This window comes from Coturnix japonica, chromosome 3 (genome assembly GCF_054131305.1).
Source record: "Coturnix japonica strain WE chromosome 3, WE-NBRP24, whole genome shotgun sequence".
Taxonomy (NCBI): domain Eukaryota; kingdom Metazoa; phylum Chordata; class Aves; order Galliformes; family Phasianidae; genus Coturnix; species Coturnix japonica.
This window is the reverse complement of record NC_140665.1, coordinates 55,304,602-55,326,605: the sequence shown is the minus strand read 5'-3', so window position 1 is coordinate 55,326,605 and position 22,004 is coordinate 55,304,602. Positions and strand designations below refer to the sequence as shown.

The 22,004-nt window shown below is 44.6% G+C and overlaps 1 protein-coding gene across 16 annotated transcripts in view; it reads left to right on the top strand.

Annotated features, from left to right (window-relative positions):
* Window positions 1-430: 430 nt before the first annotated feature.
* L3MBTL3 (L3MBTL histone methyl-lysine binding protein 3) overlaps window positions 431-22,004 on the top strand; it is a 76,482-nt gene continuing 54,908 nt past the window's right edge. Inside the window, exons 1-3 of one of the 16 annotated variants that reach the window (XM_015858553.3) lie at window positions 469-641; window positions 3,822-3,938; window positions 11,220-11,331. In XM_015858553.3, coding sequence (XP_015714039.2) covers window positions 11,230-11,331 — 102 coding nt within the window. In that variant the 5' untranslated portion in view covers window positions 469-641; window positions 3,822-3,938; window positions 11,220-11,229. The other 15 variants (XM_015858555.3, XM_085541676.1, XM_085541668.1 and 12 more) reach the window with 15 other exon arrangements.

Genomic DNA, 22,004 nt, shown 5'->3' with positions numbered 1-22,004 from the left:
ATTGTGAGCGCAGGGGGTGATGGAGGGCAGGTGGCACAGGTGAAACTACTTTCCATTTGCAGACCAGCTGCAGCGGGCTGAGGCCCAGCGCCGTAGCAGAGCGCAGGAGTGTGAATGGCCGCACACCCCCCGCCGGGTCCCGTGTGACATCCCGAGGCGAGCGGCTCGGCTCCGCGCTCGGACGGCAGGCAGCGACCCGTCACGCCTTTTAGCGAAAGGACGGGGGAAAAGACGGCGAGAAGACAAAAAAAAGGGAAAAAAAGGTTTAGCGCGTTATTTTCCAAAAGCCCAAAAATAGCAGCGCGCTGCCGCGCAAGCCTCCTTATTATTCCTCCGGCGTCGGCATGCAACCGGGGATGCCGCACCTCGCAGGGCGCCGTGCGCTCCGCCGCCGCCGACTTCAGCCGCCGCCGCTCGCTCTTCCACCCTCGCCCGCGCTGCCACCGCCGCGAGTGCGGCTCCGGCGCAGCGGCAGCGCGGGCGAGGGAGGAAGAACGAGCGGCGGCGGCGGCGGCGGCAGTTTCCCCTTTCCCCAGCCCTGGCTCGGCGGGCGCATGCTCACTTGTGCCCGCAGCCCTGGACCATATTTGTCAGGACCTACTCGAGAGCCGGAGAAAAAGAGAGAGAGAGAATTTGGGGGGGTAAGGAGCGGCGGGTCGCGAGCCGGAGCCGCCGGCCGCGGCCGGGGAACGGCGTCGGCGGCCGAAGGCCGGCGGCGGGGTCGGGTTCGGCCGTAGGTGAGGATGAAAGTTGGAGAGCGAGAGAAAGGCAGAGGCGCACCTCCTCGCCCTCCCTTACGAAACGCCGCCGGGGAAGGGAGGGGGCTTCTCCCCCCCACCCGCGCGGCGGGGATGGAAGTTCGCGCCGGGGAAAGTGGGCAAGTGACTCGCAAGTGGCGGGGGAGCGGCCGGGGCAGGGGGTGCCTCCCAGCGCCCCAAGTGTGTGAGTGAGAAAGAGGAACAAAAGAAAGAGAGAGAGAGGTGCCTGCTATTTCTTTTTCTCTCCCCAAACACATGACGGGAGTACGCGCATCGAGCCGTGCCGCGTATCTCGGCGCAGCCACGGGCACGCACGTATGTGCATGTGCATAGAGCTCCGTATGGGGGAGGGAGCCGCCGAAACGCGCCGGGGGGGCCTTTTTTAGGGGGGGAAGGGGCTCCGCGAGGAGGGGGAAGGGAAGGGGAGAGACATTTTGCGGACTTGCCCCACCGCCGAGCCGCCGCTCGGCTCCATTTAACGCCGCTCGCGGGGCACCGCGGGGACAAACGCGATGGGGCCGGGGGGGGGGAGGGCGCGCGGGGCTGCGCGTCGGAGGGCGGGCGGCGGGGGGGGATCCTGCGCCGCGCTCCCCCCCCGGCCCCGGCTCTTTGTTCGCGCACGCCGAAGGACGGGGCGAGGTGCGGGCGCGGGGGGGCGAGGCGCGGCCGGGGATGGGGGTGGGGGGGCGGTGCGAGAGCCCCGTTTTTTCGGTCGGAAGCGGCAGGCGGCGGCCGGGATGGACCGGTTGAATGTGCCGCGGGTTCCCGTGCGCGAAGGCCGCGCTCAGCGCGCAGCGGAGAGTTTGGCGTGCCCGTCGCTCCCGCACTTTGTGTGCCTGTGCGCGAGAGATATTTAAAATATAATCATCTCCCAATTTCCGCCATTTTGGGGAAAGTTTGCACACACACACACACACACACACACACACGCACATACCGAAAAAAAAAAAAAAAAAGCTTCTTGCGATTTTTTTTTTTTTTTTTTTTAAGAGGAGGAAAAAAAAAGTCTTCGGCTCCAGCGTTCCGCTCCCGCCGCTGCCGTGCGGTGCGCGCTCCCGGGGCCGCTGCGGCAGGCGGGGGGCGAGCGCGGGGCGGCCCCTGCCCGCTGCGGGCCGGCGGCTGGCACCCGCGGGCGGCGCCGGGGGTCCCGCGGGACGGCCCCGCGCTGCCCGCGCACGTGTGTGCGCCCGGACGGGAGGGACGGGCGGGCGGCGAGCGGCTTCGCCCCGAGTTGCGCGCTCTCGGCCCGAGCGCCGCCGGGGGTGCGGCCCCGTCTCCCCCCGCCGCTCCGTCTCCGCAGCCGGTGCATTAACAACAGGATATAGGCACACTTGTTCTCGCTAACGTGCGTGTGAGGCGGCGTTTTCGCGACTGGGGGGAGGGATTTTTTTATTATTATTATTGCGATTATTATTTTGGGTGGGAGCGGCCGCCCGGAGCGCGAGGCCGGGGGGAACCGGGGTGGGGGCCGGGAGCCGCCCCCATTTTGTGGCCGCTTCGTCGGAGCGGCCGCACGCGAGAGCGTGAGAGAAAAAGTTGGAGCGCGGGGCCGGGCTGCTGCGGGCGGGGGGCGACGCGGCGCTGCCCTCCGCGGGCAGGGGCACCTCTCCGTCGGGCGATCTGCGCGTCCAGATTGGCTGCGAGCGGCCGAGGAGCGAATCCCGCAGCCCCCTCGGGAAAGAGAGCGCGCCCCCTCCTCCTCCTCTTCCTCCTCCTCGCTGGGGGAGGGGAGGAGGGAGGAGAAGGTAAAATTTTCCCCTTCCACTCGGAGCCGGCCGCCCTTTCCCGGATCCCCGTCTCGGGGGGAGGGGGGGGCGGGAGTGAGGGGGGGTGGGGAAGGACCCGGTAAACAAGCGGAGTCCCTCTCCGGTTGTGCAACTTCCTCAGGAACCCTCGGCACCCAGTTCCTCTCCCACCCTCGCTCGCACCGCGCTCGCCCCCGCTCCGACCGGGGGTCCGTCTCTTGCCGCGCGCTCCCGTCGCTCCGGGCCGGGGGGAAGGAGGGGGGAGAGAGAAAACGGCGGGGAGCGGCGGCAGAAGCGCGCTCCCTCCGCTCCAGCGCTGCCGGCTCGCGACCGTCGGAGCGGGCGGCCGCTTTGTCTCGTCGCTCCTGCCCGAGCCCCGGCGAAACGCGGACCCGAGCACTCCGGGTTTTTCTCCGCCAGAAAGTTTCGAGTGCGGCAAAACACGCCGCAAAACTGGCCAAGGAGGGACCTCTGGCGGTAGGCCGCGGGCAGCCGGCGGCCGCGCCCGGCGGGCCCCGCGTCGCTGCGCTCCGGCGGCGCGGCTCCAGGCCGAGCGCGGCGGGGTGCGGGGCTCGGAGCGGCCCGGGCCGGCCCCACGCACCGCCGTCGGCCGCCCCGTTGTTCGCGGCGCTCGGAGGCGCTGAGTAACGCTTCCTGGAAACGCGGCCCCGCGGGATGCGTTGGGGAAGGCCGTGACGCGCGGATCCGTGCGGTGACCCGCGGGCAGCGGGACGGGCTGCGCGATCCGTGAGCTGACACGGAGCGAGAGCCGCCTTCTCATTGTTCCGTTCGTTTCCGAGAGGCGCCGGGCTGAGCGCTCGGCTTTTTTTGTTCCTGCCCGCGAGCCAACGCTCCGCAGCGAGCGCTAACAATCAGGTGGAAAGTGTAAATACAACTCGAGACGCGAACGCTCGACTTCACGCCGCTTTCGGAACGGCTCGCGTTGAGAATCAGAGCAGAACGTTCCTGCTGCGGCGTGAAGCCCCTTCGGGAAAGCGGTTCCTGCCCACAGAAGTTCAGCTGTTCCCGGCAGCTCCGGTGAACATCCGCACGAGCGGTGCCGGTGCCGGTGCCGGTGCGGTGCCGCCCGGGCCGCCCTCGCCGCGGGACCCCGCCGCTCCGCCGGTCCCAATGGACGCAGCGCGCCGGTGACGGCGGCTGCCGCAGCGCTCTCATTGGAGGGCGTTTGTTGTCAGCCGGGCAACTGTAGCGAACTTTGGGTTTGTTTGTTGCAGTGTATGGTTCTTATTAATTTCTTGAGTTTTTTCTCCGCTGTTGCTTTCAGTAGTACTGTTTTTTTGTTTTTTTTTTTCTCTAGAAAATGGTGGCGCAGTGAGCCCTTTCCCTCTGGCTGGTTCAGTGTTTTCGGGCATCACTCGGGCTGGCGTTTATGGGTTATTCCCGTTACCCTTCATCTTTTTAATACCGCTGACAGGTAGGATTATGGAATGTAAGCAGTGGGTGTGAGGAACCAGGGATTACATGGATGGGATTTACTGAAGACAGTAATAGTGTGCGTGTAGCCACAGCTTTTTATTGCTTCAGTAGTAGTGCTACTCATCACAATGGGAAATTGGAGCTCTTTGTGGACTGGAGATAAGGAGAAACGAAGCGACCAGTAGTTAGGAGCTAGAAAAAAAGGTGAAATAGTGGTTTAAGGATTGCAGACCCCATAGAGGCTGATAAAAACAGGCAGAATACAGGAGAAGGGCATGAGCCGGGTGCGAGTGTGCAGAGGGGCTCACTGGGAGCTAACGTCACTTCAGACAGTTTGGCATACATCAGGTGATGCGCAGTGTGAGGGTTTGGTGCATCACAGTTCTTCCTGAGATGTCTGCACTGCAAATGGAAGGAGATCACAGTATCACATTATCATAGTCTCATGCGGGTTGGAAGGGACCTTAGAGATCATCGAGTCCAACCCCCAGAATTCAAGCCTCTGTGTAGCAGAGCGGCACTTCTACCACTTGCGCCACAGGGGGATTTGAACCTCCGGTGTTGCAAATGGGATGAGATGGGAGTTTTCTGTCACTCTGTGCCTGATTCAAGGAAACAGAAGAGGTTAACGAACGGGATTTGGGAGTTGTACTCCCAACGCCGCCATGCAACACTGGGGCCCAGAGTTCGAATCCCCCTGTGGTGCAAGTGGTAGAAGTGCCGCTCTGCTACACAGAGGCTCGAATCCCGGGGGCTGGACTCGATGATCTCTAAGGTCCCTTCCAACCCGCACGAAACTATGAAACTATGAAACTTAGTATGTGAGCATCATAAGACCCCATTCAGGACTGCACAGAGAGGGATGGAAACAAACAAGTCATGGAGGTGTTGTAGAGGAGATCTTTCCTCAGAGCTCCTCAGGTACAAATTCTCTATAAACAAGTTGGAAGTTGTTAGTGGTGAATTTTAGTAGCTGATAGAATAGCGTCAGTATTGGGTATTGTAGTGCTTTGTGGATGTTTGAAAATGACAAAGTAGTCAAAAGCTGTGTGTAACTGTGTTACCCAGTGGTACGCTGTTACAAGTGGAACTTGTGTTAGCTGCTGGCAGAGAGCAGATTCAGTTGTAGATACCGAAACCCATTCTCAGTACCTGATGCAGGCTCACTCCTATCAGAGAACACAGTCTGCAGTTTGTAATGCCTGTGGCCAGGTTCCTTCTGTGAGGAAACAGATTTAAGCCTATCTGCTAGGAAGCAAGACTGAACATACACTGTGTCCCTGGAGAGTGCAGCAGGCAGAGAAGTAGCAAGAGATAAAACAAGAGGAAATAATAGTAAGGGGACAACACTGACAGGAAATCTGGTCCAATTCCTCTTACGAGTGCTAAGGAGGGCAAAGAATTTTAAGCTTAGGTCCCTCTGTGAATATAATTCCTACCTACATATAGTTCATCTTTAAAGTAACTTATATGTAATAAATTTCATGAGCAACAGGCAAAGTAGTGTGACTGACTTGGACAGTCCTTCAACACACAGAAGAATAGTGGAACTGGTAAATTAGTTTTTGAGGGATGAAAAATGAGATTTTGAAGGAAGTGTGTAATCTGCAGATACTTCTTTTAAGGCAACATTAGAAGAATTAGAACATTAAAAGAATTAAAACATTAAACAGATACTTTAAGGCTGCATATTAAAATGTAGTGGATACCCTCAAAATGTTTTATCGTTTCCTGCACTGTTCCTGTTGTGGTTGTTGTTGAAGTACATAATCAAGAAGTGCAAGAGGTGGAAGGATGAGAAAGAGACAAGTGAGAAGAAAAGTGGGCTCACCCTGGTGGGTTTACAGTGAATAGGAAGTAATTCTGGTTTCTCTGTGCTGCAGTTATGAGTGACTTTCCTTTGCTATATTTGTTGTTTTAAAGCTAGATTATACCCAGGTTTGTCTAAAATAAAAGGGAAGATGTGCCATGTGGGGTAGTTCTCTCTTGTTTAGCCTGAGCAGTATGATGATTCAGCCCTGGTAATTTTCCCACACTTATGTGGTAAAGCAGATAAAGACAAATGTATCAGAGCTGCACCAGCTTCTAGGCAGTAGGGCATGAGTGTCTTTTATCTACTTTGGTCATCTCCAGAGAGGAGGCTGTTCTGATACATGTTGCCTCCTGCTGATCAGCTTGATTTCCCCTATGTATATCCCCTCCAGCCTGTGGATTCTGTGCCAAAAGTCTCCTCATTGAAGGTGACCAAAATAGTCTGTGGTATTTGGCTAAAAAGACTTGGGCCTTTGTTTCTGCATGTCTGTCAGGACTGGCGATTCCAGCTCTATGCATGCCTGTAAGGCACATGGGACATTGCTAGGGGCTGTAAGGATATCACCTCCTTTGATGTCTCTCTTTGTCTCTTGGACCTCACCCTCATCACCTGCTGCTTCATACAATCATGGAATCATAGAATTGCTTGAGTTTGAAGAGATATTAAAGACCATCCAATTCCAATCCCCTGCCGTGGGTGGCATTGCCACCCACTGGAGGTGCTCAAGGCCAGGTTGGATGGGGTATCCACAGCTTCTCTGGGCAGCCTGTTCCAGTGCCTGATCACCCACTAAGTAAAGAATTTCTTCCTCATGTTTAACCTAAACTTCCCCTCTTTTATTTTAAAGCCATTCCCCCTTGTCCTGTCATTACCAGACTGTGAAAAAAAGTTTGTCCTCCTCATGTTTATAAGCTCCCTTCAAGTACTGGGAGGCTGCAATGAGGTCTCCCCAGAGTGCTCCAACCCTCTGATCACCTCTTTGACCCTCCTCTGGACCTGCTTGCCCTGCTTGCCACCCCTCTTGATGCAGCCCAGGATACCATCAGCCTTCCAGGCTGCAGCAGCACACTACTGACTTACGTCCAGTTTTTTGTCCATCAGGGCCCCCAAGTCCGCAGGGCTACTCTCAATACATCCTTCTTTCAGTCTGTACGCATATCTAGGATTTCCTCAACCCAAGTGCAACACCTTGCTCTTGGCCTTGTTCATCCTCACTGATTTCATGTGGGCGCACTTTTCAAGCCTGTTCAAGAACTCTGGATGGTGTCCCTCCCTTCTGTTCTTTTAGCTGCACCACTCAGCTTGGTATCATCAGCAAATGTGCTGAGGGTATACTCTATCTTACTGACAATGTCATTGATGGATCTCTGAGGGACACCACTAATGACCTGCCTCCACCACAGAGCCAATGACCACAACTGTCTGTGGTTATCCAACCAGTTCTTTATCCACTGAATGGTTCAGCCTTCAGATCCATAATTCTGCAGTTTAGAGACAAGGGCATGGTGTAGAACCATGCCAAAGGCCTTGTGCAAATTTGAGTATCAGAGATATCAGTTGCCCTTCCTTTGCCCACTGATACCTTCGCTCATTCATAGAAGGCCATCAAATTAATCAGACGTGATATGGCCTTAGAGAAGCCATGCTGGCTGTTTTGGATCACCTCCACATCTTGTGTGTGCCTTATTTTCTCTTCCAGGAGAGGATCTGTTCCATGACCTTCCCAAGCACAAATGTGAAGCTCACCGGCCTGTAGTTCACCTGGTTTTCCTTTCTCTCTTCCTTAAAAATAGGAGTGGTGTTTCCCTTTTTCCAGACACCAGGGACTTCACCTGACAGCCATGACTGACTATTTTTATTTTATTTATTTATTTATTTATTGTCAGACCTTTTCTGGCTCTTTTTGTCTAATTTTACCTCTCTAGGAGAGAGCTGTTAGCCTGGAGTGGGGGCTGGCATCAGCCTCTTCTCTCCTGGAGCAAAGCTGTTTGACTGTCTTGGCACCGTGCTCTCAGAATTCCTTAAAAGTTAAAATAAAAATACAAAGGAATGAGTAAATAGAGCGGACACACCAATCCAGAAAGGTTCTGCCAGTCTTGTAATGCTGACTGCTGGCTTTGCTGTTGAAGGCTCCTTTCTCTGCTGCCCAGTGACCCATACTGAATTGAGCGTGGTGGTCATAAGTCACATGTGGTACTACCTTGTGTGTTTCATAGGAGGTGTCTTAGACTTTCAACATTTGGGCAGGTGTCGGTTAATTCTTTTAAGGCCCGACTGAAATAAAAAAAATCCTTCTATTATTACTTTCTGACGTACTCAGTACATAACCTGTAATTATTTCAAAAAATACTTGTAAGTTTAATTGGCATATTCTCTCCTATTTCTTTGCTTTAAATCTTTAAATAGAGATTCTTTCACCAGGGGAATCTATCTCATTTTTAATGCTGTTATTCTCATTAAGTATCTGTTCTGTGAGGTACTCATTTGTTGCTGAACCAGTTGGTAAAAACTAAGGTTTTTTTTTCTAAAGGATGTGTTTGATCTAATTTTATATGCATGCTCATTGTAATGTTTTTGAGGTTTGTTTTTTTCATGTGTGTATGTCTACAGTAACGTTAATATTGAAATGTGCAAATACAGCACATTCCTCTATAGATCGTCCAGCTTACAGCTGCTAAGACTAAAATTCAGTTGCATCCCTAGTACTGGATTTTGGAGATTCTGTTGGAAAATGACTGTTTCAAGTTCTTACTATTATGGCCTTACCTTCATGTCAGATGGTACTTGGTGGCAGATACAGGCACAGCCCTGTGGTTGCTTGGCTCCATAAAAATAGAGTATCTCTAAAACTTTCTGGAAGTGTTGTAGCAACAGAAATGAAAGCAAATGAAATTATTATGGAAGGAGTTATACTAATTCCAAGAGCTACATCAGAGCTTTAAAAATGAGAATGAGTAGTGAAGACATTCCATAGTTCTCTTTTTAAAGGATTTCATCCTTTTTTAGTACCTCATTGCTGTAATGTAATTGGTCTTTTCCTCCCTCTTTCTTATCAGCTGTAGATAGATGTAGTCCAAACTTTCATCTGTGCAAACTCAGTGAAGCCGGAAACAGATATTTCATTAAGCGTAATTCCCTTTGTTAAATTCATTTCTATCTGCATTGCCCTGTGACCTTTTCATCCACATCACCCACATTTCTGAAAGCTGAAGAGAACCAATATATGAAAGTACAGGCTGTGCCTGTAATCTTAATTTTAGAAGGAAAACAATATCAAATACCCTATCAAATAATGGAGTGTATCTTTATTGCTGGTTGTTACATGGGGTACTTTGTTAGGTGTAATTAATTAAAAAATTGTCTTCTTGGAAGAAATATGTACCTTTCTGTTACAAAGATTTCACTTGAACTTGGTGTTTCTTTTCACAACTGATTCTGTTACGAAGCGTGTCTGTAACACCAGCGGCGCTATCAAAGATGCCAGGACATGCTGCTGTTTTCACTGCGGCTCCTCGCACAGGTCAGCTGCCACTACAAGGAAGTGCTTTCAAATTGCCTCCCAGGCTTCTTCCCACTTTTCATTATTCCTTCTGCAGGAACCTTTGGAATGTGTTTTTCACAATAAACAAGCCACAGAGTGGTTGAGTGGAGCATCCACTAAATTGGGTTAGAAACTTGAGTTAATACAGAGCACAGCTTTGTCTGTGCCTGAGCAGGCCGGCTGTGGGGAGCAAGTCACACCAGCATGCTTGGAAAAGTGTATTTTATGTTCCATTTTGTGGATTTCTGGGTAGATCAAAATTTCAGCTATTTCTTAGCAGCTTGGGTATTGTGTTTTTGTGAGAATTCTCTTGGTTCTGCCGTTGTGCTGCTGTTGAGTTTGGTGTCAGTGCACGTGAGCCGTTCCCTTGCCTTGCTAAAGGCTGGCTTCATGGTGGGCTTGGGCTCTTGAACTTACCATACTCTGTGCTCAGGTCAAGTTCACTTTGTCTGGTGGGAGCTGTTCTGAGGTTGGGTGGTGAGTTTGCCAGGGAGAGTTTTTAAAAGCCAAGAACTTTTAAAGGTTTTTCTCCTCAGCTTTCAGTCTGAAGCTTCTGAAAGATCCACATTTACTTGTGCATGGTTTGTATCTTTTTCTGTTGCCTGTGAGTAAATGGGTGTCACTCAGTTTTTGTGGACTTCGCAAATTTTCAGAGCATTAATAGATAATTGTGGAAACTAAATTTTGAGGGTAGGACCTACATTAAATATTAAGATTTTGAATAATAAGGTCAAAGAAACCTATCTACCTTTTTGAATTTCAAATACTGATACTTACAAGGGAAGTTTGTAGTCAGTCTGCAGATAGAAAATGAGGCTTAGAAGGTGTTAAAGAGTTCAAGGAGTGTTAATTTGAAAAGGAATAAGCTTTTGCTAATAGTTCACAAACTGAAGATATGACTCATTTTTCCATAAATTGTTTCAATTGCTAGGCACAACACAGAAGTCCTTCAGAAAGGGATTCAGTGATTCAGATTCTGCATCCAACAAATGCTAAATTAGGTGCCAGGCCACAAAGATCGCTGGGTTGGTAAGAAGCAGAAAGGAGTAAGCTGGTGCTAGTCACAAATGGCTGCTGTCGCCATTTGCAGTTCAGTGCAACTGATGACAACTTTGTGATAGAGAGAAGTGCTGGGCTAAAGCCAGGCACCAGTGGCAAGTGTGACGTGGTGGTGTTGCTTGTGTGGATGAACTTTTGCCATGAGGAAGAATGTCCAAATCTGCTATTTCTAAAGAGAAGTATTTTCTCCTATGCTTTCACTGTACTGAAACAGAGGGATCTGGTAAAATAAGGTCTTGTGAAGCCGGAATATGCTCTCCCGTGCGTGTCTACATGTAAATGAATTTCACTAATACGAGTCAAGTATGTGGTGAAACTGTGGAGATAGGCAAGAAATACCTGGGTCTCCTGAGTCAGATGGTGAAAATGAAAGATAGTTTTTAATTCATTTTGCAATTTTAATTTGAACTTGGATAAAGCTTTCACATCAGCATGTTATGAGATATTAAGGAAAACTTTAATATCTTCTTAACTTAATAAGCTCTTTTTAATAGTTCTTAGTTCTCTTTGATAGTTCTTTCTGTCTCATTCCTCAGAACAGAGTTTTTCTTAGGTATGCTTAATGTATGTTTTCCCCATGTCAATTTGTTTGCAGTTAGAGATTTTGCATTTCTCCCCAATTCAGCCTCATTACCAGCCTCCTGCTGTATAAAGGAGGGATTACTTTTTAATGTTTTCAGAAGATTTTCCCTTGTTGCTTTTACACTAGCTTATATTATCAGCATTGTCATCAGTTGTCCGCATTGTCAGTATGCCAAGAAGTGTTTAATGCTAATCTATGAAGTGCATTTGAAGAAATATCCAGTGAAATGAGCATTTTTAACATTTTTAGTTTAAAATCTTTTTTCTTTTTTTTTCCCTCTTAGTACATGCATCATGAATGAATCTGCCTCCAGCGGAAATGGCCAGGAGTTTGATGTATTTAGTGTTATGGACTGGAAGGATGGCATAGGTACATTGCCAGGGAGTGACCTGAAGGTAAGATTTGCAATTTTTGATAAGCAAAATACAAATTTTAAATGCCAGAGGAATGTATTTCACAAGCTGGTGTGTAGGTATCTGCTTCTATGAATAAAACATGAATCTGCAGCTCTGAGTTAAGAGACTGTAGCCTGTTAGCTTTTAGCTCCGGAGTCTCTTGATTCAGTTTCTGGTGCTGGCAAAGACAACAGTCATCCCCGTAGGAAGGCATAAATTAACACTGCCTCACTATACAGACAGAAGTAATCAAATGCACAAAATGTAAGAAATTTAAAATTCAGTCCATTTAAGGTATTACAGTACTGTCTAACTAAGAATGCCTGTACTGTCACTGATTTTCACAGTCTCGTATTCTTAGTTCTTTTTATTTCTAAAAATATTTTATTTTTTCTGTGTTTTGTCATGTGGCTTTTGCCTAGCAAAATGAGTAAAGTGAGTGCTTCTGAGATTGCTATAGTTTAGCAATTTGAATGGCATTGGAATAGTACTTTTAATTAATTTTTTCACACTGCATGTATTTACCCAAGTAAATTATAGCAGAGTTCTGTGGTTGTTTTTTTGTTGTGGTTGTTTTTGTTTTAATATTTAATGTATTTGTTTGGTTTTCTTTGGGTAGTGATATATTTTACTATGTCCTCCGAAGATTTCCCTGTCAGCATTAGCTAAAAATGCAGCTTTGGCGTTAGAGGCTTCTTGCTCTTTTTTTCCTTTTGATTATAGTGGATATTCTCCTATGATTCCATTTAGACAAACATTGATGACATTTTCTAGATGTCTGTTTTGTGAATCTCACAAAATTTGAGTTTCACAAAGTTATTAACAAGTGTGTTTTTAAAGGCACTTTATATTCCTTGATGCCTAATACAATTTCTTGTGTTGAAAGGGTAAAAATGTGTGAAATTCAGGATCTATATGTTGCAGGTGTTATTGTTTTCTTTATGTTTTTGTTTATTGTTAAAACAGAGAATTGTAGAATAAAATCACAGATGAATTTTCTTTGGAAAAGACCTCTGGACTACCTTGTCTTGACCCCACACTCCAAGCAAGATCAGACTACTCCAGGCCTTTTCCAGGGCAGATTTGACTACTGTCAGGGCTGGAGATTCCACCACCTCTGGACAACTTGTCCAAGTATTTCAGCGCCCTTATGGTGTTTGTTTGATTATATTTTCCTTTTACTAGTACTTAATTGCAGGTTCTTTCAGCTTCTCCTTACCTGTCATCTAATGCGGCCTTTGTTTTGGCGAGCATATGTGGGACTTGCTCCCATATCATAAAATCACAGAATCACTAGGTTTGGAAAAGGCCTACAAAATCATCCAGTCCAACTGTCCACCTATCACCAACAGTTCTCATTAAACCATGTCCCTCAACATGTCTAAACATTCCTTAAATATGTTGATGTTTTTCCAATACTGGACACAGCAGACTGTATCTGCTCTCACCAGAACTGTGTAGAGGTGAATAACCAGATGCTTTGACCTGTGGGCTACACTCTTGCTGAAACAGCCCTGGATGCTTCTGGCTTTCATTGCTGCCACAGTGTGTAGCTGTCTTGTGTTCAGCTTGCCTATGGGACCTTTTTTTGCAGAGCTGCTTTCATGCAGCCAGCCTTGGGCTGAAGTGTTGTACACAGCCATTCCACCCCAGGTGCAGGCCTTTCATTTGCTTCTGCACTACTTCATGAGGTCTCGTTAGTCCATTCTTTCAGCAGGTAGAACTTTTCTGAACAGCAGCCCAGCACTCCAGTGTATCCAATTTGGTGGTTTCCTATTCCTGTCTATACCCATTCAGAAACATTTTCTTGTTGTCTGTGCTAGTTTGTTCTCCAGCTGAGCTTTCAGTTTCCAAATGCCATCATCTCTGTATGAAGATTCTCTATGTCTCCTTTGTGTTACCTTCTGCATATTTCCTCCCTTTGCATTTGAACTAAGTCAGAAGTTCTCAGTTCTTTCCTGCTGGCCTTCATCCACATTTGCCTAACTTCTAGTGCATTGACATGCATCTTTTGATGTGAAAAGGTTGACCCTGGAGATATCTAGGTCTCCTGAGCCTGTTTACCCTTTAGAACTGTCTCTTGTATGATCCTGCCAAGTGAATCTCTGAGCCAGCCAATATCTTCTCTCCTGAAATTCGGTGCTGTTATTGCAGGGTTCATTTTGCTCCTTTCGGACTTCACTGTCTCATGGTCACTGCTTAGAATGCTGGCATCAACCTCCACATCCCTGACGAGTTCTGTATTTTTTTAATAAGTTCAGAATTTTAAAATTCCTTTACTTTTCAGTAAGCAAAGTTGTGTGAAAGGCAAACATAATACTAAAACATTTGCAGAAGGAATACAAAAGGGTGAAAGTCAAGAAAATACAATATCTTATTATTCATCAGTATGTGCTGTGTTCTGCTTTTCCTGTGTTAAAAAAACAAAAACAACAACAAAAAACACCCACAAAACAGAAGCAAAAGTTGGCTCATTAATTAGTAGAGGAATAGGAAAGCTTTGATATGAAGTGAGCAAAAAAAAAAACAACTGGGAGATGTAATTGAGCATAATTTCAAGAAATCATGCAAGATAATGCATTTTGGAGGAAAGTCTGAGCTTCATTTTAAGGTTGTTCTAATGGCAAACTGATTGTTAGACATAAACCAATAATTGGTTTTTGGATAGAAACTCTTTCTTTTGTCCAGGCACTGGAGAAAACACTGTGAGAGGTGAGATGGTAATGTACACAGAATAATGAAAGATTAATCTTCAGAGAGAACAGGGCAGGTAGCTATTTATTTATTTTTTTATATAACATAAGATGAAGGGGATACTCAAAGAAATCAAAGTGGAACCATTCTAAAAGTGAGCGAAGGAAAAATATTTTCTAACAATGCAGAATTACCCTGAGGAGCTGAGTGGACCAGAGAACATCAAGACACAGAAAGGTTAGACATTTATGTAGGTAACAGAACAGCTGGGGGTGTTAGAAAAGTAAGGATTTTAATCTTCTGAGGGAATTGTAACAACTCATTTTTTCAGGATTGCTTCAAATAATGATGGTTAAAAGGGTGACTAATCCCATGAAGCTGTAAATGTGATAATCAAAAAATATGTTATGCTCTTTATGGAATTCACAGAATAGGGTTGATTCAGGTGGTTTACCTGAACTGTATTGATAAAAGACTATTTCAGTACCGTGTTCTGGACCTCAAGAAAGTGGCCTTGTGTAGCAGTTGCTTCTTATAAACTTGCATGTGTCCTCCAGAAATTACAGTAACCACATTCCACTTAAGATATCAAATGATTGCCATTTATTTAGACTGAAATACAATTGAAAAATCCAATGAGAACAGTGTAGTGGCATTGTGTACAAATCCAAATACTGTGCTTTTCTAGATTGGTAAAAGATTGGAGTGCTTGGGTTTTTTATGTAATAAATAATGTACAATAGCTGAACTCTACAGTGAATCATATGTTGCTTACGTCTAGTATATTTTTCTCTTGATAAAATATTGGAAAAAAAATGTTGTAAGTTAAAGATACACCAAATTTTGAAATGCTGCTTTTTAATATAGATCTACTTGAACTCCTTATTTTCAGTCACAGGGCATTTACCTGTCCTTATTGCTTGCATGAGGAAGTTTCATACTTACTTTTCTGTACAGGTATTCTAAGAGATCTCTTTTCCTGTGTGTCATATTAACACCCAACCTCATCAATAGAAATTATCAGGCAAGTGTAGCTGATGTAGTTGTAGTTAGAGCAACCTTTTTTTTAGAACCACTTCAGTTTTGTGAATACAAGATCCTCTATGAATGAAACGAAGTAATAACCATTTTAAGTAATGTCAGTGCTTGAAACATTTATAAATCATTTTGCTCAATATTTTCTAAACTTTGTTCATATTTAACTTTTCTTATGACACAGAAAAACAACCAGATATAGGTAATAATTTCTTTTTTTCTTATTATGAAGTACTGTTTCATGCTAACCGAACTTCATGGAGAAATACTGCACCAGGGGGCAGTCAGCTTCCAGCTTAATGAACACAAGAGAGCTGCATCATACACCAAGCCTCAGTTCTCAACCAGCCCATGGTCTCTTATCCCTTTTAAAATCCATAAAATGCTAAAAATGTTTTCTTCCTGTGATTTTAGGTTGGATATAAGGAAAAACTTTACAGAAAATGTTGTTAAGCACTGGAATAGGCTCCCCAGGGAGACAGTTGAGTCACCATCCCTGGATGTGTTTAAAAACTGTTCATGTGGTGCTCAGGGACATGATTTAGTGCAGGGTTGTTTGTTAGGGTGGGATGGTTGGGTTGTGGTTGGACTCCGTGATCTTTAAGGTCTTTTCCAGCATGAGTGATTCTATGATTTTCTGCAGTGTTAGTTGTTAGATTTTTGTTGGCTGTAATTGGAGGAAACTGTACAAACACGTTCTCTTGACAAGTTTCCTTAAAACTTCTTAGTAAAAATGGGCTTAAGATAGTTAATATTTCTTGAACATTACTTTGAGCATGTGACAGGTAAATAGTGAGTGTTTGTGGAAAATGCTAGAATTCCAAATTATTCAAGAGAAAGTGAATTAAGATTATACAGTATGATGCACCAAGGACCGAGAACAGAAATTTTAGCATTGTATGTTAGGTGTTCTTTCAAGATGTATAAATAAACCAGAAAACTTGAATTCCAGTGATGTTTAAAATAGTTTACAAATCACAGAAAGCCTTCATGTGGCAGATTAAGTATTACACGCTCTTCTGAAAAATGTCAGTGCTTACCAGTTATTCTGCATGGTGTGAATGTGAATGTGAAATACATTTTTTTTCTTGAAGTCTGAGTGCCGAGTGCTGGCAGTAACACCATCACTTCAAGATTTAAATGTACTCATTAAATTGGAAAAGCTGTAATAATTTATAATTACTTCCTACCAGTGACAGAAGTTTATGAAGTACTTTGTAACAAGTTTGTTCTACAGTGCTTATGTTTTGAGAGTGAACTGTTACAAGCTGCATGGACTGAGTTTTGGTCATTGAGACAGTAGTAAATCTGATGGTGAAGAAATTAACCTGTAAATAGATCTGAGCAGCTGATCTCATAGAAAACTGGCTATTACAGCAGAACAGGAATGGCAGAATTCTGGCCAGCTAAGCACCAATACTGGGTATTTTGAGCCGCACAGTGAAGAGTGAGGCCATGATTCTAACTGGTGTGTTTTGCACTGTGCAGACAGTCCAAAGCAGCAGCCTGTACCTTTTCACCTGCCTGTTCTGAGTTCCAGTCACATTCACTTGAGACAATTAATGTTTTGAAAGCAAGTTACACTTTTCTCGTATGGTTACATGGAAAAAAATACTAGTGCAGCACTTTCCTTGTGTAAAGCCAGCTCTGCTTTCCTGCAGCGTCATGGGCTGCACTTTGGGTCAAGGTGGTGAGTTCTTCCACAGGGTGTAGGTTTCTGCAGGATCTGTTAGCTATAGGGTACCACTTGGCCCTGTCAGGAGGACACTGACTGAAAGAGGTACTTGTTCGCCTTCAGAGAAGCTGAGAAGAGGCAGCTCAAGGAGGAGAAAGCAAGTAGTGATAGACTTCCTTAGACCACAAGTCAGTCCAAGAAGATCTAGTGGTCTCTTGCCACATGGAAATGGCTTTCTTCTGTTGCAACCTAATGTAATTAATTAGCTTATGTTGTGTCTCATTGCCATGGATTTTTGAATAACACTATGCCTTGTAAAAAACCTAATTTTTACCTTTGTTAAGAAGAAAGACCAGAAAGGAGATTTCACTATTAAAATCGCTAAAACTCCCAAGTCAAGGAATGACAGAATTAAGTTTCTCTTGGATCTTTAATTGTACGTATAGTCTACTGCACTAAAGAAATTGGATTGAAACATGTATAATTAATCAACAAATAGCGATTCTCTACTGCATCATCTACTGTAGGAGCTGTGAGACTTGTGAATATCCAGGCAGAGGACTTCAGGAACAAAAAGGTGAAGGTTTAGTGAGTGGTGCAGGTGAGTCCCACACAGGAAGGTTCAGTTCTGCGTTCTCTGGTACACAGCCTTCCTGTGTGGTGCTGAACAACTTGCTGAACCCAAAATTTGGCAAGTAGCTTTTCATTTTCTATTTGTCACTTGTTTGGATCTCCTGGGATATATTAGCAGCTGGTATTTAGAAATACTCTGGCTGAAATAATTCAGAGCCAGGAGTGCTCTACAGGTCGAGCTCTGGATCAATAAGTGTGTTGGCAGACAGGAGTATAAAAATACCCAGCAGAGCCTTGACTTCTGACTCTGGCATGGATTTATGTGTTTCCTTAAGAGAGCCTCTTTAGTTGTGATTTCCTCACCAAGTGGAGATAAGGCAGACTGAGTGTGCAGTGGGGAGCAATCACTGGGAAGCCCTCTGGCACTGAGATAGTTCTTGAGTGGTCTGGAGGGAAAAATTGGAAGAGACTGAAGATGTCTAAGAATCAAGTTACTGAAGTTTACTCCAGACAAGGCTGAAGTGTGGGGAAATGTCTGTCTCTCTTACTAGAGGTAAATGTTTGCTGATGGTACCTAGGCTTTCAGTTGGAAGTGATGATGTACCTATATTATCATTGAGAGTGGGGGTGGGAGTTGTAGTTTGATAGTAAGCCCTTCAACTGTTTCCTGCTTGTGCCTGCCTGGGTAAGGGCATTTGGATAAAAATTGTTACTTATTACTATTGGATTACCTTGTTGCACTGTTACTGAAGCACCTTTGAATCAATTTCGGATTGGTTGAAGCGCTTGACTTGTGCCAGCACCGATTCCAGTGGAGGGGGTCTGGATCTGCCGGTTGATAGTGTGGAATTTAATTTCTGATGGTGATGACTTAGGGAACCCTAAATATGAAGGGATTCTTCTTAGCTTGTTTGTTGTTTTTGTTCCGCTTTTGCCATGTTTGACAGAGCTGGAGCATCCAGACTGCATTTGCCTTTACCTTCAAATGAAGAGAATAGCCAGGTGCCAGTACTCATTTCTGTGTCCTTTATATATGAAAGAATTTAAATGGTGTGTCCAGGCAAGCTGCAGAAATCGAGTGCTTGCCAAGGGCTCTGGACTGAGCTGTGATCATGGTTCTCGGGGTGATGAATAGCTAGTAAGAGATAATCGTGTTTCATTTTGTGAGTGGCTAAGAACAGAGGTTTTATTTCAGAAGTTATTTCACACTGCATTGTAACCGATGTTGTTAGAGTACCTAAAGCTTTTGGAGATACACGCTCCTTGTTATTTCAAGTCTCTTTGTTTGTTTGCTTGTTTTTAAAGAAAATAAGCAGTTATTCTACTTTCAAACAATGGAGTGTAACCTCAGTGGTCAAAGAAAGAGGATCTGCCTCCTTTTGTGACTATTATTCAGTTCGTGGTTGAGGCGGCAGTTCTGTGAATGAAAATAGTAGTCATGCATGTAAAGGCTTTATCAAACATATGTAGTGAGAAAAAGGTTGAATAGACAAGTTCTTGGCACTTACTAACTCACTCAGTATTTAAAAATTGTTTGGCAAGTAATGGGATGTAGTTGCACATATAATGTCTATGGGCAGTTCCTTTGCTCTGAAGAGAGGTGGAGCTGTAAGATGCCAGAAAGCCTCAGTTTATATGAGCAGTCCTGCTGAAACCACTGGGGTTGTTTATAGTTAAAATCAAGAATGGTGATAACTGTTTGCTAGGTAGAGATTCATGTATAGCTACTGGGAATGTATGCCTAATGTCCCCTGTGTCCCAGTGCCCTCTTCATGGACTGCTTTTTAACTCCTTCATTTAAGTTTAGTTACTTTGTAGTCTTGATGAGAAAATACTCAATTTATTTTGGATAATACAAATTTTGAGGGTTTCATCTGAGCCAGTTTGCTGTCACACTACTGTGTGGTCAAGGTAAGTTTTATTCCTGAAGTTATAGTCAGAGTGCATTAACAATTATATATATTTCTATGAGATCATTGTCCTAATCTTGCCCAGTAGATGGTACTGTTGGCCATGTTTTGTAATTTATTTTGAAGTTGTTCATTAGGTACATTTTTTTATTTATCTTTTGCATTGACCTGCTCTTACTTTTCATCCTTTTTATTTCTGCCTGCTCTCCTAAATATAATTTTTACCCTGTAGAAAACAGTAGGCTTTATTCTGATTTGATCTCTGTGAGTACTGATGAAGTCTTGTGCACGCCTGAAAAGGCAGAAGTAACAGTTGGTTGAGATAGTCTGATATTTGTTGCTCTGAGTTAGATACAAGCGGCAGCAAGGAACTAATTTAAAAACTGTATTGTGTAAATTTCTATCCCCAGTAGGTTTGCTTTTCTAAGAACTGATTTGCCGTGTGATAGACTGTTCTCATTCTTTGTGAATTTATTTGTATTTCACATTGGTTAATAGATATACTTAGTATTTTTACCAGATGCGGAACAAGGTAACTGAAAGCCCTTTTAACATATAATTCCCCCTAAATAAAACCACAGAGTGCCTCCCAACCTGCATGACAAAACAGAGAACCTTTATCAGAAATAAGAAAGTGCTGAAGCCGTTAGAGATGGAATAGAGGCGGTCTACCTGTGATGTTATGCATAGTCAGATTCTGGTCCCCTTTCACTGAAAAAAAGTGAATTTCTGCAGTTGAGAACAACACACTGTGGACAAGGCTGATAAGTGTCTGGAGAACCATTTTCACAAGAGGAATAGAAGCAGCTTGTGTTTAGCATAGTGAAATGAAACCTAGAGGTGCAGAATCCCTCAAATCAGAGGTATACCCAGAGTGTAAGTCCTGGAAAAAAGAAAAAACAGAGTAATGTTGGTTTAAGAACAAATGAGAATAAACTGACTGAGTAAACTTAAATGGAAAGTCAGAGGAAGTTTTTTCAAGTAAGAGATTTCAGAAAATTGTTTTTTAGAAAACATTTAAGAAATGGGATTTCATTAGAGTTTGCAAAGTGTACACTTCTGCTTTGCAGCTGAGGTGTCTGAAATACTTTGTCTGGTACAGTGGCATGCAGAAAACAAAGCTTTTGTTACAGTACCTCATACTACATTCTAATTCTGTGGACATTTTAATGCATTTTTATTATTATTTTTAATTATTTATAGTTAGCAGTTTTGAATCCTGTAGAAAAAGCTAACACGTAAATAGTCAGAAATGGTTCAGAAAGTATTTATAATGCTTGATCATTATATGTTTACACCTTGGCTTTTGTGAACATATTCTTCTTTTTCTGAATGAAAATTAAAACATTCCTGGGGGTTGAATTGGCACTCAAGTAAGCTGAAGTGCTGGTATATCAGGAAATCATTTCCTGAGGATGTGAAAATGTATCTCAGCATCAAGTGGAAGGAATCTGTAGTGTTTGGATGGAAGTTACTGTTTAATTTCCTTTCAATCCTTTAGCAGTGGAAACTACTAAACAGGGCAGTTAAGTTCTGTGTTGTATACTTAATCACTAACAATTGGACTCATTTTGCCAACACAGTTTATGGTACATGTTAAATGAGAAGAACTGCAGTAAGTTTAAAATGTGTGTTTTGCCTTTGTGGCTCACCCGTAGGAAGCTCTGATAGTGAAGCATTCTACTTAATTGTTACATTTATTTGTATTTATTCTTCTGTATGTTTGCTGAGCAAACCTATTGAGATTTTTTTCCTCTTTTTCTTCTTAACTTTTAAGATTGTTTTCATTGGCTAGAATAGAGAACTGACTGTCTTGTTCAAAGCTTACTTAATGTTTGCAAATAGGCATTTGGCAAAAGTGATTTGAATTTGTACTCAACAACCTTTCTAGATTATTTTAAACACTGAAGTGATAAAAATTAAGCTACTTTATGAGATTATTTTAAAAGTACTTGGTAATTATCTGACTTTGTTTCCATCCATTTTACTTTACTGTTTTCCATCCATGTTTGCTTTGCTGAGGACAGGTTTTAGGAAAATGCCTATAAATACCTTTCTGTCATCCTTCAGCAGTAGACACTGGTAGCTCTTACTCTGTGAGGGCTTTGAGCAACATGTTACTCTGCACAACTATCTATACTGTATTTAAGTAATTAACCTCTGTCATAAGTTTTCCATTGCTGTTCTTCCTTGACTAAAACCAGAGATCGGAGGCATTTTTCTGGTTAGCTATTGAGAGCTCACTGTGCAGAAGTTGTAGTTTGGGAAAGATTGAGCTAAAGCAGTTCTGTCTGCTGTGAGTTCATGGCTGGATGCTTGTGAGGGTTAAGCAGGAGGCCCCTGATATCCATAGAGACAAGGCTGTGAGAAAAGTAGGAGACTTTTCTCCTGCCCACTGAGACAGGAAATGATGGTTGTGCTCAGTTTTAACCCTAAAGCCTAAGCGCAGTTTAGTATACTGGCCTAGCTGCTATGCAATTTCTGCTGTGAGCATCCTGATGTAAAAGAGTATCCAGGAGCAGCCTCTCTGCCTTCATCTATTTATAGGTATTTGAGGTGTGTCAGTCAGCCCCCCAGAGTCCAAAGGGCAGGCTAGTGTCAGAGTGGCACTAGTGGTGGATATGGGCTTAACACAGATCAGGCCATACAGAAAAGCTTTGCATATCAACTGAACTCTTCAGAAATACTTTTAGTGCATCTATGTTTGTTGTGGCCAGGCAGCCACTGAATTGTAGCAGTCTTCCTGCTGAGACAGCTGCTAAAGTACCATGCCTTGTAGAAACTGT